Source organism: Neolamprologus multifasciatus, chromosome 16, assembly GCF_963576455.1.
Source record: "Neolamprologus multifasciatus chromosome 16, fNeoMul1.2, whole genome shotgun sequence".
NCBI classification, from domain to species: domain Eukaryota; kingdom Metazoa; phylum Chordata; class Actinopteri; order Cichliformes; family Cichlidae; genus Neolamprologus; species Neolamprologus multifasciatus.
This window is the reverse complement of record NC_140454.1, coordinates 28,612,054-28,625,944: the sequence shown is the minus strand read 5'-3', so window position 1 is coordinate 28,625,944 and position 13,891 is coordinate 28,612,054. Positions and strand designations below refer to the sequence as shown.

General features: G+C 38.7%; 2 protein-coding genes across 11 annotated transcripts in view; one reads left to right on the top strand and one right to left on the bottom strand.

Moving 5' to 3' along the window:
• fkbp7 (FKBP prolyl isomerase 7) overlaps positions 1–9,049 on the top strand; it is a 194,456-nt gene extending 185,407 nt beyond the window's left edge. The window contains exon 6 of the transcript XR_014870016.1: positions 9,035–9,049. The gene's annotated coding sequence lies outside the window, so the exon portion shown is untranslated. The remainder of the gene's footprint in view (positions 1–9,034) is intronic.
• LOC146501002 (nck-associated protein 5-like) overlaps positions 1–13,891 on the bottom strand; it is a 78,790-nt gene that overhangs the window by 58,226 nt on the left and 6,673 nt on the right. For all 10 annotated transcript variants that reach the window (XR_014870010.1, XM_085136712.1, XM_085136705.1 and 7 more), the window contains exons 2-4: positions 10,199–10,289; positions 7,080–7,250; positions 402–470 (exon numbers count right to left, since the gene is read on the bottom strand). Coding sequence is in view for 9 of the 10 variants with exons in the window: in XM_085136712.1 (XP_084992838.1) it covers positions 402–470; positions 7,080–7,250; positions 10,199–10,289 (331 nt within the window). In the remaining variant the exon portion in view is untranslated. The remainder of the gene's footprint in view (positions 1–401; positions 471–7,079; positions 7,251–10,198; positions 10,290–13,891) is intronic.

The following is a 13,891-nucleotide window of genomic DNA, read 5'->3' as shown; positions in this document are numbered from 1 at the left end:
CTCAGGTTGTTTTTAGTTCATTTTTAGACCTGATAAGAATTACAGATGAGTTTCATTATGTCTTTTATGACTGTGTCTGTGCATTGCACCAGTACAGTCTATGGATGCAGCCTGCTAATCAAGCTAGCCAGCATTAGATCTCTCTGAACTAAACGTGTAACGGTGTAACTTCTGTTTTTTATGTGCAGTCCTTTTAGGGTTTTATGAGGACTGACTCACTGTAGGTTGGTACTGTATACCAGCTGAATTTTTCAGACCCTTAAAATGCCATTTACTGGAGAATGACCATTTTTGGTGGTACAAATCAGTGCAAATATAAGCCTTAATTATTCATGAAAAATAAAAGTGTGATTTCATTGTAAACACATGCTGTATATCTTCTGCAGTGTGGGAGCACTCACCTCATCCAAACAGCGTTCGTACTGCTTCCTCTGGTTATCGTTTTCCATCGACAGAGCCGAGTTTTCCGCCTGCAGACACAAAACGCACGCATGCAAACTGCATTAACAATTTCTGAACACACTCATATAAATAAGAAAATAAACAAAAATATGTAGGATAGAAAATGTGATTAATTACAGAACTATGAGAAACGTTAAAGGTCTTATGCTGTTTTCTCTGAATAGAGGTGAGCTGTCTATCTAGACAGTACTCTCCCTGAAGCACTTGGATTTGTGGGTTTCACTGGAGAGAGATGGTCGTAAATGAACGGTGCCTTAAATTTCAGGCATCCCAACTTAATCCTGCAGACCCTCACTGTGTCTGCGAGGCTGACCTGAGGTACCTCAGCTATAATTCAATTACTGACAGAGGTTCAGGCCCGACACCACTCTGGGAACTCAGCGGGCGACTTTCTACACAAGTGATTATTCTCATAAATCCGAAAGGCCAGGCCACCTGAGCTGGCTTGTTTTCACTTAGTGTTGTGGGCAACTCTTCTGAACAACAAGTTCACAGAAGATCACAGAAATGGCTGATCACAGGAATGAACAGAGTTCAAAGAAGAACTCGCCCCACACAGATCAACACCACCTGTATCCCTGTGCAGCAGGCAGAGGTAAACAACACAGTATTTCAGCGGCTGAAATGATGCTGATTACTGGCTTCAGGTGTGAGGGAACGGTATACTTGACTCTTAAAATGGGAACTTTGGAGATTTAAATGTGGGTTAGGTAGCTTTGTCATATTTTAAACCCTTATTTTCTATGGAAGTCTAAACGGACTAACTTAATAAATAAGACATCCCCCGACTGTTTTGGAAGAGGACTGAGGTCACATTGACCTTTTGTCCTTCACATAGACTGTTAGAGGGACCTGTGACTTTCTGCTCCAACTGCCTAAATTCCCCGTTTGGTTAAAGCATCTACAGGAAGCCACGCCGGCTAATGTCAACTTAGAAATGAAGTCCACCCGTCAGACTCGCTGGTCACACCTGGTTTAAAGAACAAGATGGCGATGGACAAAACACTCAGCGTGAAGCTTCATAACCACCGAGTGGCATCTTTCATAGTGTCTATGAATCCTAGCTAGCCAGCTCTAACTTAGCAGCTGTGTCTTGTGCAGCTTGGCTGTGTCAGTGTGTGTCTTTGTCCTGTCTTCCTCCTCTCGCTCCTAACTGTCACAGCAGTTGGCCACCCCTCCCTGGTTCATCCAGAGCTTTCTTCCTGTTAAAAGGGAGTTTTTCCTTCCCACTGTCGCCAAGTGCTTGCTCATAGAGGGTCATTTGATTGTTGGGGTTTGCTCTATCTTATTGAAGGGGGGTTTTTTATAATGCAAAGCACCTTGAGATAAGATAGATAAGATAATATACCTTTATTAGTCCCACGAGTGGGAAATTTCATGTCTGGGCAACTGGGCAACTGTTATTGTGATTTAGCACTATATAAATGAACTGAACTGGACAGAATTGTCATTATACTGATACTTGCATGAAGTATATCTGCTGGTATTGCAGTACATACAGTCCTATGCATGTCTTATAGTGTTTGCAAATACAAGCTGTGCGTTTGTGCGTGTCCAAGTTCTGGTACTGTACTTTGAGTCTTTCAGCCTGTTATGTTATGAGTTCACACTTGCTCTTGCAGTTGCATTACACCATCTTTACAAATGAGCCTGATGGATTAATGTGTCATTCGGTAGATTGCAAGTAAAAAAAAAGTTTATAGGTGTCAATCAATCTGACTTGAAATAAATTGTTTTTGCATCTGCGAAACATATTAAACCCCCACAAAGTGATCCTGCATGTACAGATAAATCACTTGCAAAGCTGTAAATGTTTGGCAGCACGCTTACAGTCGGGCTCCCTCGTCCTTGTTTGTGCACCGTTAACTTGTTCGATCTGCAGAAACCATCACATCAATCAGTGTTTCAGACTTAACTGTCAACTTTCACTGAAAACTTAGATTTGGTGGAGGAGCTGAGCAGTTCAGCAGTTCCCCTCAGTTAGAAGAAAGCCAGTTCACTCTGCTTTTATTATTTATATTCTTACTTTTTGGAGGTTTTCAAAGCAAATATTTTACTTTCTGTGGTGGACTATGTGGAAGGTGCCCAAGTGTGCCATAATGGCTGGAAAGTAGTTTGAACCTAAATTGAAAACTCTCTAATGTGCATCTCTCTCTCTCTCTCTTCAGTTTGACATTAAAGTTTAATTACAATGTGGATAAAATAAAGGCAGCCACCATGAAGAAGGAACAGCGTGAAAGCCACAAAAACACACTCCGAATCATCCATTTAGGGTCATCAGAGTAGGCAGGAAAATTGATGCAATTTAAGGTGTTCTTTTATTTTAAAAGACCGTCGTTAATGACAAACTCGTTATACAGGCTTTGACCAGGTTATTACCAAGGAAAATTAACTTTCACTAAAATATCACTGCAAATCCTGCATGGACTGATGCCGGAAATCACTAAACTCATGCTGGATGCAAAATTAGACTCACATACTGTACAGTGCTATGAAAAAGTATCCACCACCATCCTGACTTCTTATTCTTTTGCATATTTGTCACACTTACATGTTTCAGATCACCAAACAAATGTTTATGCCATGCAAAGATTACTTGACTTAATAAAGAAAGCACTTTAACTTGTTAAAGGAAATAAATTATCCAAACTGTGTGAAAAAGTAATCGCCCCCCTTGTTGGCCTCTATTAGCTGGTTGTGGCACCCTTGGGAGCAAAAACTGTAATCAAGCATTTGAGATAACTGGCAACAAGTCTTTCACATCACTGTGGAGGAAGTTTTTGCCTGATCTTCTTTGCAGAATTGTTTTATTTCAGCCTCGACCTACATCTGAGGTTTTTCAAGCTCAATTCTTATTTACCTCCAGGTTTGACTCGGCCACTCAATGCCTTAATTTTGGTTTCAGGCAGACTTCCTGTTTTGTTTCAGATGATTGTCCTGCCTCATAGGCTAAGAGCAGCTGAGCTTCAAGGCAGGAATTTATGGCTGGACGTTCTCCTTCAGGAGAACCATGAATTCAGTAAAAGGCAGAATTCATGGTTCCATCAATTACGGCAAGTCATCCTGAAGCAGCAAAGCAGCCGCAGACCATTACACTACCTCCACCATGTCTGACTGCTGGTATGATGTTCCTTTCAATCCAGATGTATTGGGACTCAAACCTTCCAAGTTCAGCTTTTTCTTGTCAGTCCACAGAATATTTTCTGAAAGTCTTTGGGATCATCAGGATGGTTTTTCCCAAATGTGAGATGAGCCTTTGTGTTCTTTATGGTCAGCAGTGATTTTTGTCTTGAACTCTCCCATGAATTCCATTTTTGCAGAGTCTCTTTCTTATTGTTGAATCATCAATTCTGACCTTAACTGAGACATGATAAACCTATGGTTCTTTAATGTTATTCTGGCTTCTTTTGTGACCTTGACCTCCTGACTTGTTGATGTGCTTTTGGAATAATTTTGGTCAAACGGTTACTCCTGTGGCCACTCCTGTGAAAGTTCACCACCAGTCCAAGTTTTCTTCATTTGTAGATAATGGCTCCCACCGTAGTGCAACAGAATCCAACGACTAAGAAATGGTTTTATAACCCTTGCCATACTGATAGATGTGTTGCTTTTTCAGATCTTTTTGCCTACTTCAGTTTGTCAAACAGCTTCTGTTTAAGTCATTTCTTGATACAACAGGTTTAAAAAAAATTAAAAACTTTGAAAACTGTCTTCGTTTAAATTTTAAAAAAGAAAGAAATGTATGATCAGTAATCCCATTAAAAAGAAGAATTTGTATCCCTGAAGCAGCAGCAGATTAAATTTCATGAGTATTTCATGGACTGCTGTGAGACTGTGCTGAACGGCCAACAGAACAACACAAGCAAAGCCGAGTGAATTCACTCTTTTTTTTCTCTGTTTTCTTTTTGTGCGAGGCTTTTCAGTGGATAGAAGCTCCATCAATAATGGCTGCCCGAGATCTCAGCAGATGGCGAGTCCTATGACCTATTCAGCAGGGAAGATGTGGGGGGTGCATACTGTACATTCACTGGAACACTGACTCCAAATGTTAACTACCCTGGCAGCCTTTTAATTATCACCTCCTGGATATGAATAACTCTTTTGTCTTCTGCAGTTTCTGTGCCCCCTTAGGACCGCGCTTCAACATAATAGAGCCTCTTTTGTTGTCCTATTCAAAGATGGACAGAGACCTTACAAAACATGATGTGTGTGCTTGTTTTTCTTCTGCTTTGCTCACTGTTTAAAAAAAAAAAATGAAAGCAACATGCAGACTTGGATGTTCTGAGCAACATATAATGGCTGTTAATTATCATTTGCAAGCAATTCAATTTAACCCCTTAACATCCACCAGGTTACTGGCAAACCATGTAGGGGTAGGGTTATGCCTGCACATTGTCCACATGCTAAAAAAGGATAGTTCCAGAAACTAGAAGATTTTATGTGTTAATTTCAAGTCTTGTACATGCCATTGGACAACAGAATTTCCTTCTGAATATGCGAAATAACTGAAAATGCCATACAAAAATGTGACCCTACATCTAAATCTGAACAGGTAACATGTAACCTAGTTAATGTAGGGTTCCCGTGGGTCATTAAAAAGTCTTACATTTTGAAATGAAAGGAATTTTTTAAAATAGTTTAAAGTAGGTTAAAAATATTCCTACTGACTATAATTTCTATATATTAGTAAATCCGTATCAAATAAATTTATTTTAGGGTGTAATTACATGGTCTGTAACACTAGGGGGTGTTATACTACTAAAATAGTTCTACTATTACACAATAACCCGATAACGACTAGGAAAACTAGATGGTTGTTAGTTCAGCATGCTCAAACTCATCATTCTATTACAAGGTGATAGCAAGTGATTTTATGTTTAATGGTAATTTCTTTGGATGTGATTGGACAACAATTTGCAAAAGATGAAAACAGATAAGTGACAGATAACCGACAAATTTTTCACAGTTAATAATTTATTATCACAAACAAATTGCATATAATTGCCAGCCTGACAGAACGAATGCATCTTATTGCCATTCGGACTCACCAAAGTCACTGTGAAGATGGCGGCTGACTGTGACTGGTTGCAATACTGATCTTGTCTTCAAAGCAGCCATTTCAGAGGCGATGAGATCGCAGCTTTGGTAATTCTGGTTGTGCTTCAATTTCCAACCACTATTTATGCCAGTGTAACTGTAGCATCGTAGGTCCCAACACTTGTTTTTTGATTATTTCTACTTGTTTTCTCATATTTATTTCTCACCTCCAGCATGAAGAGAAAGTATCGTAGGCTTTATTATCTAATTTTATAAAATTGATGAATTATTGAACCTCAGTGGACTGATGTGAGCTAAATATCTAAAGTTAAAACAGTATTGGTTCTTTTCACTCTTTCATTAAATATTTTTATATTTTTATATTTAATAATAATAATAATAATTCATCTTGTTTTTATCTGTAAAAACTGCTATTGGTAAAACTCTGGATTTTCTAAAGATCAACAAAACTAGTATTTATAACACAAGAAAACCAACGATGACACTTTTGTCTTTAACTTTATTTATCAGCAGTGCTTATACAAGGACTTAAAAACCTTCAACAATCACAGGGAAACTGAACTCTTTCCATTATTGTCCACAGGCTCTGTGGTGTCCCACATAATGACCCACCCAAACGGTTTGCAAGACCTAGTTTTAATTGTTTTCAATTAACTATGCACCACCCATCAAATTTAACTTCTTCAGCTCCAGCTGAATATATATAGCACATATATAAATGTGACTTACCTACCAAAATAAAAAAATGTAGCGCCAGTATCAAATGATTTTCCTAAAACAGGAAAATAAGATGAACCAATGCTAATTTTAGGGCCAGCAGCTGCTGGGTATGACAGAAACCCTGCTGACGATTACTGAAAATCCTAAATTCAAGTGAGTTTTTCATGTTACTTGTGTTTTCTGCCCAGAAGTCAGAAATCTCATGCTTGCTCTGTTTTATGTTCTATATAATTTTAAGGAGAAATGGATCTGGGTTCTTATGGCGTAAGAAGGTCTTAAGAAGCATTGCTTTTGTTTTCTTTTAATAATGGTGCAGGAACTCTGTGTTAAGAGGCTGACTTGAATAACATGGACATTTAAAAACTATGTGTTTAATGCTCCCTGCTTCTGGGAGATTTGAGTTTTTCTTCTGATTTCTTTAATAATGTAAAGCACCCTAGGCTTCGGCTAACACTTTTACATTTCATCACCACATAATGTTGTCTGACACCTTGTGAATGGCATCTTGAAGCTATAACAGCACAATCTGCTGACCTGCTGTTGGCCTTACTGTTTTTGAGAGTGGGAAAAACTAACACATAGTTTATATTCTTAACCGGTCACGGTGAAAGCATTAGGGGTGGCCTACAACCACATAATTTTGCAACCATTAACACCTACTCAATAACCCTTCCTACATAAAGATACAGCAGTCAGAGTTATGTTCATCCAATGCCACCTGTTTATTTCTACCATCAAATGTAATACTTTTAATTAAACATATTTCTCAGTCTGACATGGTGAAAGTGAAAAGTTGTGGACGAAGTCAAAGAACTGGACCGTGCAATCCACTTTATTACCTCAAGCGCTCTGAGCCGCTCCAACAGGGGATTGCTGTCCTTTGAATTGTCCTCTAAACCGCCGTCGCCACCACCGGCCTCGGGCGAGGTGGACATCTCTGCTTTTGGTGTGGCAGACGTGGGACCCTCCAGACTGTCCTGTTGCTTCCACATTTCCTCCAGGAGTTTGTCCTGGAAAGCAGAGAACATATCAAACATGCATGCCTTGGAGTCACAAAGAGATGAAAACTAAATGCTCCATATTCCATAAAGCTCCAGTTATAAGAGCAATAAATCTTGATGAGCCGCACACCGAGAGCTGCAGCCACTGCATAAATAAAGCTGCTCTGCTTCACTTCAAAGATTTATTAAACTTCTATTATTTATGCTAAAATGTGCTAGCTAGTGCTCTAGGCTACTGGATTATGTAGACATTAAAAAGAAGAGGGTCCAAAATGGAGTCTTGGGGAACTCCATACCATTTATCTACACTTAAATTAGACCCACTGTGCTTTTTCCTTTTTGATTGTCTCATATTACCTGTAACTGGGATGGATTTTCATATTAAACATGGCTAAGGTTTAAAATAATAAGGTCAAAGAATGTAGACGTAATCCCTGTGAGACAAAAGCTCAGACGGCACACTGGCCTAAACTTCAGTTTCACACATTTTTTTTCCAATCTTGGCTCTCTATGATGTCATAGAGATTAGATATCTCTATTATGGTCATTTAAGGCACACAGCTTTGGCTATGGGCACAGAAACCCCACCCACATATTGTTTGCGAGGAGCAGCCAATAAGAATAAAGTTGGCATAAAGGGGGAGGGGCTATAATGGCTTGTTTGTACGTGTACACATGTATTTTGGCACTTTTTCTGTGTGCTGTGGACTTTTGTCGACACGCGAACGACATTTTGGACACTGAAAACTGAGCTTTTCACAAACTCCTGCCTCCTCCAGTGAAGATTTTCAAAGACTCAGTTTCTGCATTTAGACACGAACAAAGTCAGCATCAAAGGTGTGCACCTTTGGGGTGCTAGTTTAGCTCAGTGGGTGAGCAGGTATGCCACATGACCACGGTGTGTGCCTTGCACCTCCACTTTCTTCACCACAAATGTGCCCCTAAAAAATAATCTCCAAAAAAAAGGGCTTTTATCTCCTCTTTTCATGTCAGAATGTGTTATTGTATGTGGACTGGACTGGTTTCTTCACGGTTAGTTATATTGCCTCCTGTTGCTTTGACATGCTCTTGACAAAACTTAAGATGGTTTTTCTGTTTTACTATTTTATTATTATTATGGTATGAATCAGAATACTTTATCAATCCCAGAGAAAATTATGTAATGTTAGGATTATTCTGAACTGTGAATCATGCAAAGCTACTCTAGGAAAGTCAGGAATAAGAACATGTTAGTAGTAAACAGTCCCTATTCTTTAGATGGTTTTAGAACAGATTTAGCAGTGAAATAAGTAGCACTTATTTCACTGGGACCTTTTTCCCAGTCATGGATCAAACATTAAACAATCAATTGAACCAGTTGAATCAATTAAACTTCAACTGGGAAAAGTATTTAGTCTGAGATTAGTGATAATCCATGTCAGAGAAAATAATTCCCACACTTTTAGTGGATATAAGTTAAGACCTTAAAAAGAGCTGAGCTGCCTCTGTGATGTTCTCATCATTTTACTGATACTCAGTTACAGAGTAAATGGAGTTTACAACATAGAGTATAAAAGTACTGTATGTAGTTTGGAGACAGTGGCATTAAAAACACAGGAAGCAGAGCTGAAGATGCTCAGACTTTCCCTGGGAGTGACCAGGATGGACAAGTTTGAAATAGATACATCAGAGAGACTCTTTGGTTTTGAGGATTTGGAGACAAAGTTAGAGAGTCAAAGCTGAGATGGTTTATAGATGTGCAGAGGAGGGATAAAGATATACTGAACAAAGGATGTTGAATATGGGACTGACAGGGAGGAAGAAAAGAGGAAGACCTCAGAGGAGGTTCATGGATGTAGTGAAGGAGGACATGCAGGGGTTGGTGTGACACAAAAAGATCCTAGAAATACTGTGGTGACTACTAAAGTGAGCGCTGAGAGAAGAAGATAACATACAGTACATGGAGTATATGTAGCAGTGTAGGACAGCCTTTTCTTTTTCCCATCACTGTTTTGGTTGATGCACACAGTTCAAGCCATTTAAGCTTCATGCATTTTGCACTCTTATGTGTTTTTTGGAGCGTCACTCATAGATGATAAACTGCCTGCACATGAAGCTGGCCCTTAATACAATGATGCATCATCTTTCACTTTGCATTATTAGTATAAAACTGCAGATTACAAACATTAAAAAAAGCTTTGACTCAAACAGGAGAAGATGGATCGAAGTATGAAAAGGACAAGATGGATAACGCTGAGATTCCTAATTATGAGACTTGTTTGCATTTGCTATATGGTTCATTAGCTCCTGTGATTTGCACAGTTAGCCACACCAACATTACTCATAAACAACATCAAAGCTGAAGATCTGGAGCATGTGTGACTCTGTGTCCCCACAACACAATAAAATTATTGCATTGTGGGGACTTGGATCTATCTGGAGACACAACGCAGACCCCCGCAAGCTAAACTATTGCATCATTATTGGTAGTACCATGAACAGGATATTTTTTCATAAACATAAATATCTAAAAAGACTGAGTGGAAAAAGTATTTTAAATGTATTCATTGATCCCTAGTCGTATGCAGTTGCATGGATGGATATTCCCATGCGTACAGCAGGTTTTAAAACTATGCATCATCCCAGCAAAGTGTCCATCAATATATATATTTTTTTAATACTCCAGAAAGCACATGAAAATGAACCACATCAACCACCCACTTCTACACAAAGCATAAATGTATTATAAATTTGATTAAAAACAAAAAAGGAATTTTAAAGTGAGATAGTGTATCTAAAAGTAAATCACCCCGTGTATTTCAGCTATATAGAAAATGAAAAATATCATCTGTTAATTTATTTTCTTGTTAGAGTTCAAGACATTATTGCAAATGTTGTCAATTTGTCTGTTTCACATTATTTCAGATTTTTCTGAAACGTCCATACAGAAAGAACTTAAACTGAAAGTGTGTTGGTACCTTGTATGCTTTCATTAGGTCCAGTGGGTCTACCTTGGGCCCTTCCAGTGAGTCCTGGTTCTGTAGTAGCGTTCGCACCGTCTCCTCCATGCTGTGGTTAGGAAGAAAACAAACCTGTTAAAATATAATCTTCTTAATGAGAAATGAATTAATTGCAATAAAGTGTTGCAGGACATGTAAAAGGCTAATTATTATTGTGGATAATTTATATTTTAGAACCATAGACATTTTATGGCACAGCTGCTGCTCCTCCACATCAATTTGAGCCAGCTGAAGTGGTTCAAGCACTGCCTGGAACCCCCCACCCCTCATCCTGGAGGAGACCCAGTGACAACTAGAGAGATTATACCTCTGTGGCTCTCAATTGACTTGGTTTCTTTCCAGAAGTGCTCAAGGAGGCTGCTGAAGAGAGGGAGTAAGGTTATATCCCTGCTAGCAGCTCTGTGAAACTCATGACTTAAAATCTAATCTCAGTTTAATGGGAAATAGTTTTTATATCTTGTTCCCTATTACCATTTTCCATGTTATCCTGCTATCACTGGTTAGAATCAGGGAGCATTGGCCTCTGTGGGCAACTCAGTCTCTGCACTGCTGTTAAAAAAAACCTAACTTCTCTGAGATATACATGAGGTGCATTTTGGTGTCTGGCATACAGCTAGACTTTTCAGCCGCTTACACCAAATACCATTTGTTGTGGTGTTTTACATTTTTCACACATGATCGCCAAAAAAGGGCCTAAAGTTTCCCTTTCTCACATGTAGCACAGAGCAGGAAACGCTTCAGACTCTTCTCACAACTGGAAATACTGGACACGGGCACAGGCGGCAACATTATTCAGGCCCACCTAAGCCTGCACCTTTCTCACAATGGGGACATGCGTAGAAAAATCCAAGACCCTGGTGAAAGGTTAGGTTTAAGCCTCAAAAATACTTGTTTAGGTTCAGGAAAACATGAAGGTTAAGTTTAAAATGCACAATTTTACAACATTAACCATGTTGAAAAATTGCACTACTCTGAATCAACTGCATTTACATGTGACAACAAGAATTCCTATCCAAGCATCCATTTCGTCTAAGTCATTGAACCCACTCCAGGCAGTGGATTAACCAATAAGACAACTGTTTAGTAACCAAAATTTTCTTAACACATCTCACAGAAACTTGAAGGAAAGTCAGAGACTGATCACTGGATTCATCATCTGGGTACCAGGAAAACTTTAAAAGAACCCAACTGGACCAAAGTGATGGGCCACCTCACTGACAGTAAATGGTAAAGGGACTGGTTCTTATATAGTACTGTTAAATTTTACTGGAGTACTCTAAGCATTCAGACCCATTCATACCAGCAGTCTTTTTTCTCTGTCTTTTCTATGTGCTTTCTACCTAACATTCACACAGGGATCAGTGTCTTGCCCAAGTATACTTTGGTATTCAGACTGGAGCAGCTGTGGATCAAACAACCTTAATCTCTGATTATCAGATGACCTGCTGTAATAATAATAATAATGGATTGGATTTATATAGCGCTTTTCAAGGCACCCAAAGCGCTTTACAATGCCATTATTCATTCACTCTCACATTCACACAGATGACCTGCTGTACCCCTTAACAATTTCATTAACACATTTCGGAGACAGACATACTGGAAAAATATAGTTGTTATTACTTTTTGTTCATTCATATATTAAAACTAACCTCAGACTAAGACTCCATGCTCTGTTTAAATTGTGATATTGGGGTTACACCTCAACATTTGGGTCACTGACCAAATTCTCCTTAATCTAAAAGTTAATGATAAGGCAGATAGCGAGTAGACATTAACATGTCTGCAATACAATGTAACTTTTCCAGGCTGCTGGACACAATAATGAAGTTCACTAATTGGAAGCAAAGGTGTAGAACAGGGAATATGAAGTTGTTACCAGTTGATCTTTAATAGAATATCTCCACACTTTATAATTTATATGTTGGCTGCATGATAATTTGACATAAGTTGCATAAGCTGTCACTGAGAGGACAGTTTTCCACAACTAATGACAAGACGTACTTTTTTAGGTCATCTACAATATAACATGATGTTAACTTCAAAAAACACAAAAAAGAGAGTATGTTATTAGGGCATTGCTACACAGTTGTAAACACAATCGGTCATTAGGTTTTTCCACTTAGCATTAGCTACTAACTTTCCATTGCAACGCTAGTGTCCAATTATGGTTCCATCAATCTTGAAAAAAACAAACAAAAAACACAAGATTGTGCTACAATATAGATTTTCTGCATAATGGATTTTGTTTCCCCCTGTTAATTAAGGTAGATATCCAGCACTTGCATTAGCTACCTCTCAAATGTCTGCTAATTCCTCTTTAAAAAAAACTTCTATATACAGTTCTTTCCTGATTAAAAAATAAATGTCAGATAGCATGTCTTTTGGATTAGTTAATTTTCTTTCCACTTGTTTTTTTCTCTTGTTATTTGCTACAGTAACTTTATCTAGCAACACGTCAGTGGTACCCTCTTATACAAATACAGGCCAAATTTGGCCCGCAGCCTAATTACATTTGGCCCGTGAAGCCATACCAAATTACTATTAGAGCTGGCCTACTGGTATTATACAGCTAATGTATATATTGTTTAGTATTAAGCTTTGCTTGTTCCATATTCAGTTTTTCAGCAAAACTTATTTGAGTCCATAAGAAAAGATTCATTCTTAAATCTGGAGGAATAAATATATTTCAATAAATATTAATATTAGCCCGCAACTTTGTTCCAGTTTTGAATTTTGGCCCACTGTGTATTTGAGTTTGACACCCCTGCTCTAAAGAGTTGGTGTATTAGCAAGTAGCAATAGCTTTGGCTACTGACTTCCTGGTCCATCTCGTCCTATCAGTCATCAGTACTATACACAGTCAAACAAGGTAAAAAAGGGGGCACTTGAAGGTATCATTTGTCCTAATTAGCACATTTTGTTTTAAGTCTGTTTTTCTAGCCAAGATGAGCATCCGAACTAATATGACACGTGAGCAAAGACGCTAATGCTAGCCAACACTAACCCCTAGCTAAAGCCTTGCTCTACTCTCTACCTCCACTTTGTCTTCCTCTCAGTAACAGAAGGAGCTACCCAGCACCAGCCTAAGATAATAACACCCATCTGTTAGGATAGACCTTGATGACTAACCCAGTAGGAGCCTTGACTATCAAGCTCCACACAATTCTACATAGAGCTAATATGGCGCTGAGGCTTCAGAAACAGGAATCTACATACCAATGGGTAAAATCTTTTACGTTACGTTTTTTATTTTAGATGAAGTGACATATCTGGTGGTGTAGCTGTTTTACAAAACTCGCTAGTTTGGGGCAAACAAAGGGTCTTAAAGAGCTTTGTGGCTGGTAGCAGCTGACTCATGTGACTCATGAGAGTATCCACAGGCAGGACAAATTAACAATCAATTACTGATTTGCTTTAATGTTTGATTTTATTTCGAGCCATCCATAAAAGCGCTGCTGACATTTCTTCAAAGGGCCTCAGCTATATTTGTGTAGCTTTTGACTCTTATTTTTGTAATCATTTTCCCCTGGAGCTATGTATGCTTGATGGACGCTGACCATGCCTCCGTAATGTCGTATGCAGTGACATTTTGCCCTGTCACTTCCAGGCCAGCCTTTCCCTCTGTTAGATGTGTGTGGCACAGCCATT